This window comes from Lissotriton helveticus, chromosome 6 (genome assembly GCF_964261635.1).
Source record: "Lissotriton helveticus chromosome 6, aLisHel1.1, whole genome shotgun sequence".
In the NCBI taxonomy this organism is placed as follows: domain Eukaryota; kingdom Metazoa; phylum Chordata; class Amphibia; order Caudata; family Salamandridae; genus Lissotriton; species Lissotriton helveticus.
Genome location: NC_136067.1, coordinates 1712572345 through 1712585709, shown reverse-complemented (window position 1 = coordinate 1712585709; position 13365 = coordinate 1712572345). Strand labels below are relative to the sequence as shown.

The 13365-nt window shown below is 44.6% G+C and overlaps 1 protein-coding gene across 2 annotated transcripts in view; it reads left to right on the top strand.

Annotated features, from left to right (window-relative positions):
- Positions 1–13365, top strand: part of KIF16B (kinesin family member 16B) — a 1655522-nt gene that overhangs the window by 1095866 nt on the left and 546291 nt on the right. For both annotated transcript variants that reach the window (XM_078649578.1, XM_078649577.1), the window contains exon 20: positions 9977–10135. In XM_078649578.1, coding sequence (XP_078505704.1) covers positions 9977–10135 — 159 coding nt within the window. The remainder of the gene's footprint in view (positions 1–9976; positions 10136–13365) is intronic.

Here is a 13365-nt window from a genome sequence, read left to right as displayed (position 1 = left end):
GGTGATTTAACAAAGCAATGGAGTCTTCCCTGCAAGCTTCTTCTGTGTCTGACGCCACAAGGAGGTCGTCTATGTACTGGACCAGGACTGACTTCTGGGGCAGCACTAGACTTTCAAGATTTTTCTTCAGAAGCTGGTTAAAGATCGATGGACTCTCTGTATACCCCTGAGGGATACGACACCATGTTAGGACGCGATTTTCCAGCTTAAATGCGAAAAGAAAATGGCTATCTTCGTCCAAAGGGATCGAAAAGAAAGCCTGACAAAGATCTATCACAGTGAACCACTCAGCTTGGAATGGAATCTGAAACAGTATCACTGATGGATTCGGTACCACTGGACAACATGAAACGACTATGTTATTAATCTTTCGAAGGTCCTGCACTATCCGGAATTTCCCATTTGGTTTCTGCAGACCCATAATCGGGGAGTTACATGGACTACCCACGATTTCTTTCAGTATTCCCTGTTTAATCATGGACTCGATCACGGGTTTTATGCCTGCAATCGTTTCTGGAGTCAATTTATACTGGGGTGTTCTTGGGAACTCAGCATGCGGTTTCACTACAATTTTCACTGGGTCCACCCCTTTGACCAATCCAATCTCTTCCCCAGTGAAATCCCATACCTCTGATGCCACTGTCTCTCTCAAATCCCAGGGAAGCTCGTCTACTGTCAAAGTAGGGTACAGCTCCACACATATTCTTGAGTTTGCAACTTTGAAATCTGCATCATCATCATTAGTCAATACCTCCACTCCCTGGGGTGTACAATATATAGTACAATTCAATTTGCACAACAGGTCTCTTCCTAGCAGACACACAGGGCTTGAATCGCAAACCACAAATTGGTGCTCATCGCTGTACTTCCCTATTTTCACCTGTACCGGTTCTGTCAATTGGCTGGTTATTCTCCTGTTTGCGACCCCTACCACCTGTATGGTCTCTCCAGACATGGGCAGGTCTGGAACTGCAGCTGATCTGATCGTGGATCTAGTGGCTCCTGTGTCCACCAGAAATGTCGTAGGGCACCCTGCTACTTCTGCTTCCACATAGGGTCCCCTCTGATCTACCTCTAAGGCTGCCCCAAGGGTGCAGTCTTCTCTTTCCACTCTCTGTCCGGTTAATGGGTCCACATAATAGCACTCTTCACCTTCCACAAACAGGGGCATTTGTCTATAGGTCTTACCCATACTCCCTACTCGAGGAGGTTGCGGGAACTGGGCTCGGGGAGGAGCCCCCCCCCCTTTGAGCACCTTTCCTTGGTATGGCGTCGCCCCTCTCATAGGTGCGCTCTGGACCTCTTCCTCCTCTATCTCTTGCTCTCCTATCTCTACATTGTAAGGGCACTCGCGTTTCCAATGCCCCAACTCGTTGCACTGGTGACACCTAGTCGTTTTCTTCAAGGTAGCTATGTCTACTCTGGGTCTAAAGGTAGTACTCTCCTCATTACCCTTGTTCTGACTGTACTGCTTCTTACCTCCTGTACCTGTCCCTTGCTGCTGTTGTTGCGGTCCCCCCTTTCCGGCTGTCTGCAATTGTACCACCATCAGCTTCTCTTTTAGTTTCTTAGCCTTGGAGTCTACCTCATCACAGCAGTACCTGGCATATCTCAGTATTTCATCTAGGGGTCTACTTTGCCAACAAATCGAGTGTTGCTGAATCATTAAACTAATATCCGGTCTCAGTCCCAGGACGAACTTGGACACGAATTGCCCTATGTCCTTTGGATCCATTACATCCAAGCCGCTATACTGTTTAAACGCCTTCAGCAATCTCTCGTAATATTCATGGACTGTCTCTTTGGGTTCCTGTCTCGTTCTGTCTATTCTGACCCAATCTATGTCTTGCATTGGCACTTTTTCTTTCAGCCAAGTCATCACTCTCTCGAATTTTGCCATCACGATCTCGGACGGCCCATTAGTCCTAGCATCTCTCTCTGGCTCCATTGTGGGCCACTCAGCGCTAACCTTGCATGCTGTCCACAGATCTCCTGGTACTACAATGTCAAACAGCGTGTTCAGATCTATCCATAGGACTTTTGAGATCTTTACAAACCTCTCGACTTGCTTGTACCACTCCACGGGGCTCTCTCGTAACTTGGGGAAAGATGTGGTAAAAGCAGCTAAATCTCCCCTACTCCAAGGGACATGTACATAGCTCCCATTGGCAACTTCACGCAAAGGGTAAGCTTCTATTCCCTGCTGTCCTGGTGTTATACCAATCATGCTTCTTCTGCCGGTCCCTTTCTTGGACCACCTCTCTTCCCATTTATCTAGTGCCCTCCATGTCCTTATTCCAGTAATCAGTTCCCTTATGTGTGTTTTCAGCCCAATCGTTCTCCTCTCATCTAGATCTCGATCTGTGTAATGTAGCCTGTGGTTACCCTGTAATGCTTTGGTTCTTGACAAGTCCACCATATATTTGCCTGCTAGTTCGACTAACTTCTCATGGACTGCTCTCGCCTTTCGTGTGATGTCCTTTGCCATATACAGTATTTCATCCTGTTCATACATTTCCATTCTTTCTAAAGGCAGGGTACCATCTACCATGTCATCCAGATCTGACCTTAAGCTGGAGACATCAAGTCTTTTGGCTTTTATCTCAGCTCGCAATATGTCTTTCGAAGGGGGCTCACTGATCTCCCTACCATCCCAACTTCGAGCTCTGCGTTTGGGCTCAGGAGAGTTAATGGGTGGCCTCCCTCGCTCCCATCTCTCCAGGTCCCATGCTCGGCCATCCGATCTAGGAAGGTGATGGAACACGGGCCTGTTATCCCTACTCTCTCTCTGCCCACTCTCTTCTTCTTCTCTCCTCTCACCGCACATCTCTCTGTTATTTTCCCTCTGGTCGGTACACTCCCTTTGCCTCGTATCGCTCAGTATCCGATACGATCCTTCCTGGTTCCCCATATTCCCTGGGCTGCGCTCATTTCTGTCATCACAGGGACTATGGTGCGACCTCTCACAACTCCCATTCTGTTCTCTGGTGCCAGGCACACAGTGTGGACACTTAAAGCTGTTCCTGTACTCTTGCGCTCTCCTCTCCCCTTCACTGAGTATTGGGCACGCCACCCCTCCATTCCCGGGGCCCCCGTTTTCCAGGTCTGTTCTACCTCCACTCCGGGCCCAATGGGTGACTCCTCTACTCCCTCTACAGTCCCACTCCGGGCTACTCTCCCCAGCCCCGCAGTGAGTTCGTGCTCTGCTGTCCTGACTTTCCCTTTCTGCTTCTGCAGCATTGATGCACTTTTGAGCCTTCACTGCCTCATCCCACTGCTTCATGTACTCATTTAGCTCTTGAAAGGATTTTCGTCCAGATCCCCTCAGATCCATTGGCCATCTAGGGCCCCCAGGATCTCCTCCTGGGTCCCCTGCTGTGTGCATCGGGGTGCTCCACTCTCTGGGTATCGGCATCTGACTTGGGGAATTAGTGGTATCGTTCCTCCTTGCCTGCTCTGCTCTTTCTCTGTCTTTCCGTTTCCGTTCTTCCCCTTTTGCTCTCTCTTGGTCATATATCGATATTATAGGACCTATGGTAACAGGTACCTGTAGTGCATCTGGTAATGGGTAGGATGTGGCGCTTTCCGTTTCCGGCGCTCTTTGTACCACAAACCTACCGACTACCTGTTGCACCTGACTAGGCTGGAGCAACTCTTTCTTTGGCTCAGGATCCCACTCTGAACTGGGAAGCGGTCTATGCTCTCCTGCATTGCCCCCCTTTTCTCCTTCAGTATTCTCGACCTCTCCCCCTGCTCTATTATACGGGGGTGGCCTGTCTGTCAGTAATCTGTTTATCAGGCTGTCCTCTGTTTCGCTCTCATCATCTTCTTCTAGGGGGCTTTTATTTACTGGCGCCTCTAACACTGGGTACAGTTTATTTATTTCCAAATTATGCACTCTCCATCTTTTAGCATCCGCATCCCACCTGGCATCCTGTACTGCCCTTACCGAGCGTTTCACCCTTTCTTGTCGTCTGTTCATATTCCTTTCATGCGCTGCCCTAAGCCATGCTTCAAGGGCTTCAAACTGGGTTGGTCTAGGCAAGGGTCTCTTTGAGGTCATGACTGATTTCAATCGATGTAACACCTCTAATCTGAACGTCCCGTACTTCGGGAACGTCAGTTCCTCGTTTCCTTCAGTAATCTTACTCCACTCTGATATCCAAAGGATCGTATGCAACCCAACATTTACTGCCATATAACGAGCTGGCGTACCCTCCGGCGGGGCTTCTTCCCCTTCGTACGATCCTCGCCTCTCTTTCTTAAACAGCGCTTTCAACCATTTAAAACACTTCATAATTATGCGCACAAAATCCAGCCTCGCTACTCTGTTTACTTCCTGATGACAATCCACCAATCCTGTCGCGGCTTTGCTAGCTTGGCCTATCACAGCGCGGTCTTTCTCCTGTTGGCCAATCACGTCGCGACCCTGTATGACGTGTTCGCTAGCTGGCCTATCACAGCGCGGTCTTTCTCCTGTCAGCCAATCGCTGCGCGACACCACCTGACGTCTCTTTTCTCCGCTTCGCAGCAGCACCCCTCCTTTCTCAACTCGTCTCCCGGTTATGCATGCGTCCCATTCATACACTGAAAAATGACTACTTCCGACCAAGCGGTCACTTCTCTCGACTGTACGTCCACAGTCTATCTGTAATTGTCAACACAACTGACGAGATGTCTATCGTCTCTCTGATAGGTTACTTACACACACAGTAACTTCCGACCAGCGTCCGTTACTCACGCACTCACTCTTACGTTCCCCCTATCTCGGTCTCTCGGGTGATCAATGGTACCTCATGACCCCCTTCACTCTAGTTGACAATTACTCTGGGTGTCCGATACACCCGAACCACTTAAGCTCTCCTTGAACTTAAGATTTCCACCGGTTGCGCGCGCTCACAACCTGTTCCACAGTCACTCTACAAACATTCAACTCCGCCAGACATTACAACATAGACACAATACAAAAACACCGCAATCTAACACGCATAACCCTTTATACTCACTCTCAACCGATACTGCTGCTTTTTCTGTCTCACGTCATCCGGATCTTCATCTGCGGGCTGTTCTTCCGATCATCGATTTCTAGGGGCCTTGGGGTAAGCTAACCTGGCCTAGGTCACCGTCCTCAAGAAGGCAACCATCCTCTATAGCTACCAACTGAAAGGGCGAGATTTTGATCGATACCTTATATCTATTGATCCAAACCTCGATCTGGTCGACTGAACCTTTATTGCCTGTCTTGGAAGGAAACAGTACACCTATCTGCAAATTAGTTCACCCAAGAAAGGACTCTGCTCTCAAAGATCACGGACAACTTCTAGGTTTCAAAAGTTTATTGTAAAGATATGATGAGCTGCAGATACAAGCATCTCAGAATGAGATTCACGAGATACACAGGTCCAATTACATACATGTGCTCTCGAAAAGCCCTCAGACGAGCAACAGAAATCACTAACACAAGTTCTAAAAATAGCAAAGCTATCAGCATAGACGCATATCTCTCCTTCATTTAGGTTGGAGGAAAACAAACACAGGTTAGGCGTCCCTACCCTGTTCTAGATGGTATCCCTACTTAACCAAATCCCAACCTAACAAAGGTGTCAGCAATGAATGACCCCCAAGGGAAGTCACCCACTCTAAGTCTCTTGGTGAAAACCTAAAGTTCTCCAGTCATGACCCCTCACTGCCTACCCATCCGCTCTCTAAAGGGTCCTCAGGTCTCTGCTCTAACTCCACCCAAGGGTGCTGTCCCTAATACAAAATAGTCAACAACATTTGAGACGCCCCTTGCGAAACGCCTCTCACGTGGTGCAACTTCAGGCTTTTTCCATGATGCTTTGTATTGGGCCTCAGACGTTAGAGTTGACCTTGCTTCTCAGTCTCTTCTCCGGCCCGCTGATACCCCTTAAACATTCCAGAACCCTCCTCCATGTCTGGGCCGTCTACTGAACAGGCCTCTATTCATTCACTTATAATTGGATCCCCCCTTTCCTGTTGCAGACAGATATCTGCCGCCAAGAACCCAACTCTCATAGACTTCTAAAAGGCTTGCAACATTTCTCAGCCCAGACATGTACGTGTAAATCAATGCTAAAACATTTCAGGCCTACAATATTTCACATTATGATTATAGCATTCAATTTCTTCATTTAATTAAAGCATGTTAAAACTCTTATTCTATTATTTAGAAAACATTACTCTAAATCATGGCCCATTAATGCAATGACCAAAAACGTTAAACAATCTGTGTCGTGAAAAGAAACACCTTCCCTTTTAGCTCCAGCTCTGGCCCTGAGGCCTACCACGTTCTGCGTTTTACCACAGACCATCTTATATGTTAACAGCTACACGACATAGATTCAAAATAATCACGTCTACTAAAATCATATAATGTCACACATTTCTGTATTAATTCCACTTCTACTTAAATCTCTATATTAGCTATACATTTAGAATATAATTTCAAATACTATTAGCACTCATGGCATTTCTCTTCATGAATTATGCTCTCTATAGGTAAGTGTGATGTACTCATATATTTATATCAGTTTGCGCTCTCTCAGATTCAATGAGCATGGACCCCCTCCTTAACTTTTTTCATCAGACACTTATACTGCCAGGCAGAGGCTGTGATTCGTTATGGAAAAAAATGGAGAATGCATGAAACCCTTTAGAATCGAAAAGGGAGTGAGACAGGGTGCGCTCTCGCCCCCTTTCTTTTCACCTTTTATACGAACAAGTTAGCTGAGGTCCTGATTGAAAATTGTTACAATGTCCCAGTGGTAGGCCCGATATCGTTGCCCGTTATGCTCTATGCGGACGATGCAGTCCTGCTGGCAAGGACCCCAATAGCCCTACAGAAGTGTATTGAGTCATACTCCACTTTTATGGCTGACCTCGGCCTATTTGTAAATAAAACTTAATCTTACGTGATGGCTGTGGGAAGGGGGAAAAGAAAAACGTAATGCCTTTTCATATAGATGGTAGACGCCTAGAGAGAATAGAGAACTTCTCGTATCTGGGCATTCTTTTTGACAACAAACTAAATTGGTCTCCAATGGTTAGAAATAGAATGAATCAGATGTCCTGAAGTATAGCGGCCCTATGGAAGTTTGCCCTAAACTTGGGAGATAAACCAATTAAAGAAAAACTAGATATTTATTTGGCAAAAACATTTTCTATACCTACCGATGGTGCTGGAGTTTGGAGCATAGTGCGGGTAGAGTCCCTCCAAGTAACAGATGAACCATTTCTTAAAAGAATGCTGGCAATACCCAGCTCCTGTCCAAACATTTTAGTCCATGAGGAACTGGTTGTTCCGTTTATCTCTGATACTGTTAAACTAGCCCCGCTGATGGTGTGGCTTTCGATTTGGAAAAGGGAAACTGTCCTCCTTAACCAAACAGTGATAAAGAGCTTCATTAATTCCTGGTTAGCCTATGTGAAAAAATCTTTTAGTGAACTGGATCTTGGGTTTTTGTATGACACACTCTCTTATTGTTTAGCATTTTTCAAATCCGGACTGAAGGAAATTTTTATTGCCAAACAATCCCAGGATAGACTGCAAGAAAATCAATCTAAAATCTCAGTAATGGCCTATCGTGCATTACCTCCAGTGGCAACTGGACATCTTTCCCATTTGTCTTTTGTCACCAATTACAGACATCGTTTTGTTTTGGTAAGATTTATACTGAATTTTTTTCTACTAATGGTTGGGTACCCTGCACATTCCTATTTGGTATCCCATCTGCCTGTTTGTCCCTGTGATGGTCTCTCCAAGCAATCAATCTTTTTTTGCACATGCTATAAGGCTGAGAGGGCTAAATTAATTATCCCGCTATTGAAAAAACTCAGTCTACATTCGCATAACCAGGCACTGAAAGCAATATGTGGTTTGGAATCCCCCTATGGATGTAACACGCTAGCATCCTGTTTATTAGCTGTTTTAAGGACAATCTGATAGTGATCTAGCAGCAGATTCAATACCTTTGAATTTCCCAGGCATCAGACTGGATCCAGAAGATTTTTCTTCAAGCAATACCTCTGTACGCCAGTAGGTGACGTCGGTCAGCTCCACATGACAGCGACTTCTGTGCCGTAATGACACATCATCACCTATATAGACACCATCTTGGTACGCTGACATCAGTTCTTTTCTTTCTTTGCCAGTCAAGCGCTGATCTGTGAAGAGAACTACTCTCTCACTTTTTTACAGGATCTTTCAACAGTTTTGTCGACTCCTTTTTGGTGTGTTAGAATTTTTGTCATGTCTAGAAAGACTACTGGCTTCAAGCTGGACGGCGCCTTTCACCGCTTCATGTCGGTCATGGACCCACACCTCGTCTACCTGTGGTGCCTGCAGCATGATTATGATTCGAAGTCGTGCTCCGACTGATGGGTCATGGCTCCGAAGGCTTTGATGGAGTGGTCCCTGAAGTTGCTGGCAGCCCCACAGTCCGCACAGTGTCTTATGACTCCTTGAAGATCCGGCTCGAGAGGAAGGTCCAGGCACTGCTCCAGGAGTCCCAAGTCCTCTTCGTCCCACTCCAAGACCTCAGGATGTTCCAGTAAGAGGTACGAGGCATTGCTTTGTCTTATCCTTGTCCGTCAGCTGATGCAGTGGAGGAGTCTCCACGTTCTAAGCCTCGTTCTTCGGAACCTGTGCCTGGGTTGGGTCTCTGACTCCCTATATTTCCAGGAGTGACTCCCACCCAGCGAAGAGAATTTGATGAGGCCGTATGTCTCATTTTTGGGTGGCCTGACCCCAGTGGTGTGCCTTTGGGCCCCGTGGGGACAGAGGGGACTACATCAAGTTCCACAGCTCTGGCGCCAATGACCCCCCCCCCCCCCATGGATCCGGCAATGGATGCGGACCAATCTCAGTCATGCCATTGTGACCTGCGCCAGCCTTGACACTGAGACTTCCATCTGCGCCGGCGCCAGCGCCAGCCCCGTTTTGATTCCTGACGACCCGTGGCCGGATTTTTGTTTTAGTCAGTTGTGTTGTAGAATGAAATTCATGAGACTTTGAGCTGTTGGTAGAGAGAAAGCCATGTAGTTCTTTTCCACTGGCAGGTGTAGACATTTCTGGCTGCCACTTCTATGAGGATGGATGCACAATTATTTCCTGCCAAGATCCAACAGCGCTGACACTAATTCTTGCACTTCTTCAGATAGTGACCGGAATCTATGTACATGCGCATATAAATATTAAATACCATCTGAATTGTGCTAAAAATGCAAGAAAGCTCAATTCATCAATGATGTACATTTGACCAGGGAAGCATTCTTTCATTAAATAATGAGAATATTTGTTTCTTTCCCACCAGTGGTTCAATGCTGTAAGTTTACATATGTTGATACATTGGAAGCCTAAAGTCTATTCATAAGCAGGATGGTGGTTTAGTGGAATAGGAAAGGTTTTTCAACATTAATGGAAAGTGAAAAATTAAAGGAATGCTATTGTTTATGGAAGTGAAGATCTGAACTATTTTTGAGACTGATTGAGTGGGAGCAGGGTGATAAAGTATGTTAAGTGTGCAAAAATAGTTAATCATTCGAACAGTAATGACACTATTAGTCGAGCTCATGCTCAGCTTGAATTTTAAATGTTTTTACTTTTTCAACACCAAATCGAGGACTTGCCAAGTCATCCACTTTGTGCTGGAAATTGATGTCAACGGCTCTTCTCTGTAGGGTTAACTAATACCCGTGACCCAAATGGAGAGTCCATGTATATACTCTTCGGATTATCACATGGCATAATGATATTAAAGACTACTATAAACCCTGAAACTGGTTATCATAGCCAACTACTTAAATACTTGATGGAGACTGCGATAAGAAGACAATAATCATTGTGATTGCACTGAAATGTATAGCCACTGAATAATCTTAATTTAACATCACATGTGTAAAAGACGTTTCCTGAAGAGAATACTGTTAATATTGAGCTATGTGACGTATTCTGCAGGTTATCGCAAGAAATACAGCAGCTGAAACAGAAGATATGCGAGAGTGATGCTGTTCAAAAAGGTCATCTTGGAACGCTGGACGATAAACTTTCTCACACATGTTCACCAAATAGCCCGACGAAGTCTCACCCTCCGCTCCATCCATTGATTGATGATAGGTATTTAACAAAATGTTTTGTTTTTTAATAAGTCTTGTATTGTGAAAGGCGGAGTATGCATGCTACATTAATATATTCCGCATCTCGGCAGAGAAATCAGCCAAATGTGTAGTGTACTTGGACAGTGCTTAATTTGTAAAAAACTAAGTTCTGGGGCTCGCGACAGGAGGATACTAGAGCTTGCACCATGCATTGCCCCTGGCAGCACTGCCAATGACAGCACCAAAACACTACTAATCATCCCACTCTTAAAAGTGTAACCATTCATACCATACATGGCCCCCAAAGCTATAAGAATGGCTTTGGAGGCAAATAGTAATAATTGGAAATTGAAAAAATGAACAGAAGTTGTTGTGCTCATTCCTAAATTGGCAGACACCACTATCATGTAGCAGGCAGTCATAAGCCCCATTGCTGGCAATTAAGTGCCGGTGCTGAGCACCGGAAAGCACCTGCACAAATTAAGCACTGATGGGGACCGCAAAAGGCTCACTCGTCGATATTTTCCCACTTGAAATGTAACGATTGTCCAAATATTTCAGTGTAGTGCACAACATGTTTGATGCGTTGCACTACTAGTGTCATAGTCACGCAGAGCATATATCATAATATGTAAAGCTAAAGTTTTACAGTATTTTATAACTTATGCATTGTTTTAATTTCAGTATCTATGTTTTAGCTCTTGGAAAGTTGTTGTTTTAAATCTCTTTTCTGCAGCCCTTCCATGGTCTTACTTCTTCCCTACTAATTGGTGCATATACAAAATAATTTACGTAAATTAGCTCTCACGAGTGACTTGTGAGCTGCAATGTATCTGTTAAGCTTCAGTCATTGTTTGGCATCACTTTTGCCTCCCACACTTATCCTAAATATCTACCCGTCTCCGTGTGTACATGATGCATAGGCACATGTATTTTTGGTGTGCCAGGAATTGGATGTCCTTACAGATCCGAAGGGATCCTGGGTCTTAGAATTAGTAGATATCCAATCCGAGCAGATATTACATGCAAAAATTAGGCGTTGTTGTCACTTGACGAGCTGGCGAACTTTGCTGAGATTCTATAGAGAAGAAAATCTACAGTAGGTTTATTCTCAAGTATTAGCTATCCTCACACGTGCTAATTGAAGGTAGGAGGTGGAGGGCCCCTGTCATTGACGGTTTCGCAATCCCGTCTACCAGCAAAAACAGCAGCTTTATCTTGTAAATATTGAGAAAACAAAATACTGATTTACATCGATTTGAGAAAACAGCATAAATGTAAATTTGTCAATACTTTTTGATGTATACGTGTTATGTTATGTGTATTTGTATGGTGCACAACTCACCCAGGAGGGTGTCCTGTAGCTAAAGCGGGATATGCAGTGGCGGCTTCTCTGCTAAGGCGGAGGACCGTCGCTCCACTGAGCTGACCAACAAGGAAAAAGTAAAATGTTAATAACTCATTGGTATTATCATTTTGTTTTCCATCCTTGCTCAGCTGGGTAGGGGCGGAGCTGCTCTGCTCACAGAGCACGGCAGGAGTGGTTTGCCCTCTCCAAGTGCTCACAGCGCTTTGGCCGGCAAAACCATCATGCGCACTTCGCATGTTCTGTATCAAGCTGCATTACAGCCTGGGTGCAGAAAATGCCCACCCTTCCATTCCCTGGCTGAGCGCTGAACCACAGGGTAAGAGGAACAAGAGGAGGCAGCAACAGGTAAGTGTTTTAATATTTTTTTTCTCATTCCCTCTCCCGCCGTCCTGTGACCTGACCCCCCCCCCCCCGCCGTTAAATTCCAGCCGCATCCGAGGACGGGCCCATCCAGGGTAGGGCTGGGGGAAAAGCGAGGTCCTCCATTTCTGCGGAATTCAAGATTTGAGGAGGAGGCTCTGATGTGCAGGGACTGGTGATCCAGCGGGCTATAGAAAATATATCATAAACTACGCTACCCAATTTCATAACCTATAAACAAAATTCTAAACTAAACATGGACCCATTTATGAACCTGATATATTTTGGGCCTACTGAATCAGGTGGTCAGAATAAATCTATATACACATTATCTACACACTATATACATATTTATACATTTGCAGAAAGAATATTGTCATTAGAATAAAACCCAACCATTTAAACGACCACCATAGGCGACGTGATCTAGCTAAAGGTAACCTATACTTCTAAATAACCAAGACCAGCTTGTTTGTCAAAAGTAAGATTTTATTTTCTAAATTATGGTATATAAGTTGTAAGTTTTATAAATGAATTTTATTAGCAATAAAGCAAGCATGATGGTAAGAAATATGAGAAAAATACAATTTAAGCAATGGAATCAATTTTAAAGAAATTATATAAAGTTTAGCATTTCTAAAACCTATTTCCCTAACTGAGCTAAATAGACAGAAATTAAAGTAAAGATCTTTGAGGATTCTTACGTGCTCCACGCAAAGTCCAGCAGCACATCACCCTCATCGGAAAGTCAGAAAGCAGCAGCCAGCCCAACCCTAAGGGCATGACTTTTTATACCTTTCTACGCTAACTAAACTAGCAAAGGAAAATTTTCAGAAATACTCGACGTCCCATTGGCTGAGAGTGACAAGTGACATGTCACCCGATTCTTAAAAAGTTCCACAAAATCATGTCTTACAAAGACCATTGTCTCTTCCACGTGAAGCCAGAGGCTTCCTGCGATTGCAACTTTGTTTTAAGTCATCCTCGCAGCTTCCATAGTCTTACAGTGCAACTTCCGCGGATGCCAAGTTAAGGACTGACAAAAAGTTCACTTTCGACCTTGGCCATGTCCGACAGAATGATGTCAGCTCATCAGTTTTTGCTTTGTGAATGCAGCTTCAATAAACGTTTTAATTCAGAATGGGCGTCTCGTGACTTTCTGCAGAAATATAGTTCAACTCTCATTTTGCGGCTCAAATAGCTAGGCCTCAAAAGCAGGCAACTTATGATTTCTAGTATAAAACAAACACAAGAAAAGTATTAATGTAAGAAATAAAGTATATTCTGTATCCACCCCATGGTTTACTAAATAACTAACCCACCCGATTAATCAAATGTTACCTAGCCATTGCAAACAAATAAAGCAGCGTTTATATTTACCAGTCTCCGTTTTTCAATGAGACCCATATGCACCTAGAATAGTAGAAATGACATCATATAGACAAGAAAAAGCAAAACAAGCACATGCTTATTTTAAATATGCAGCAGTTAGTAATGACAAAAAACGAAAACAATAAATT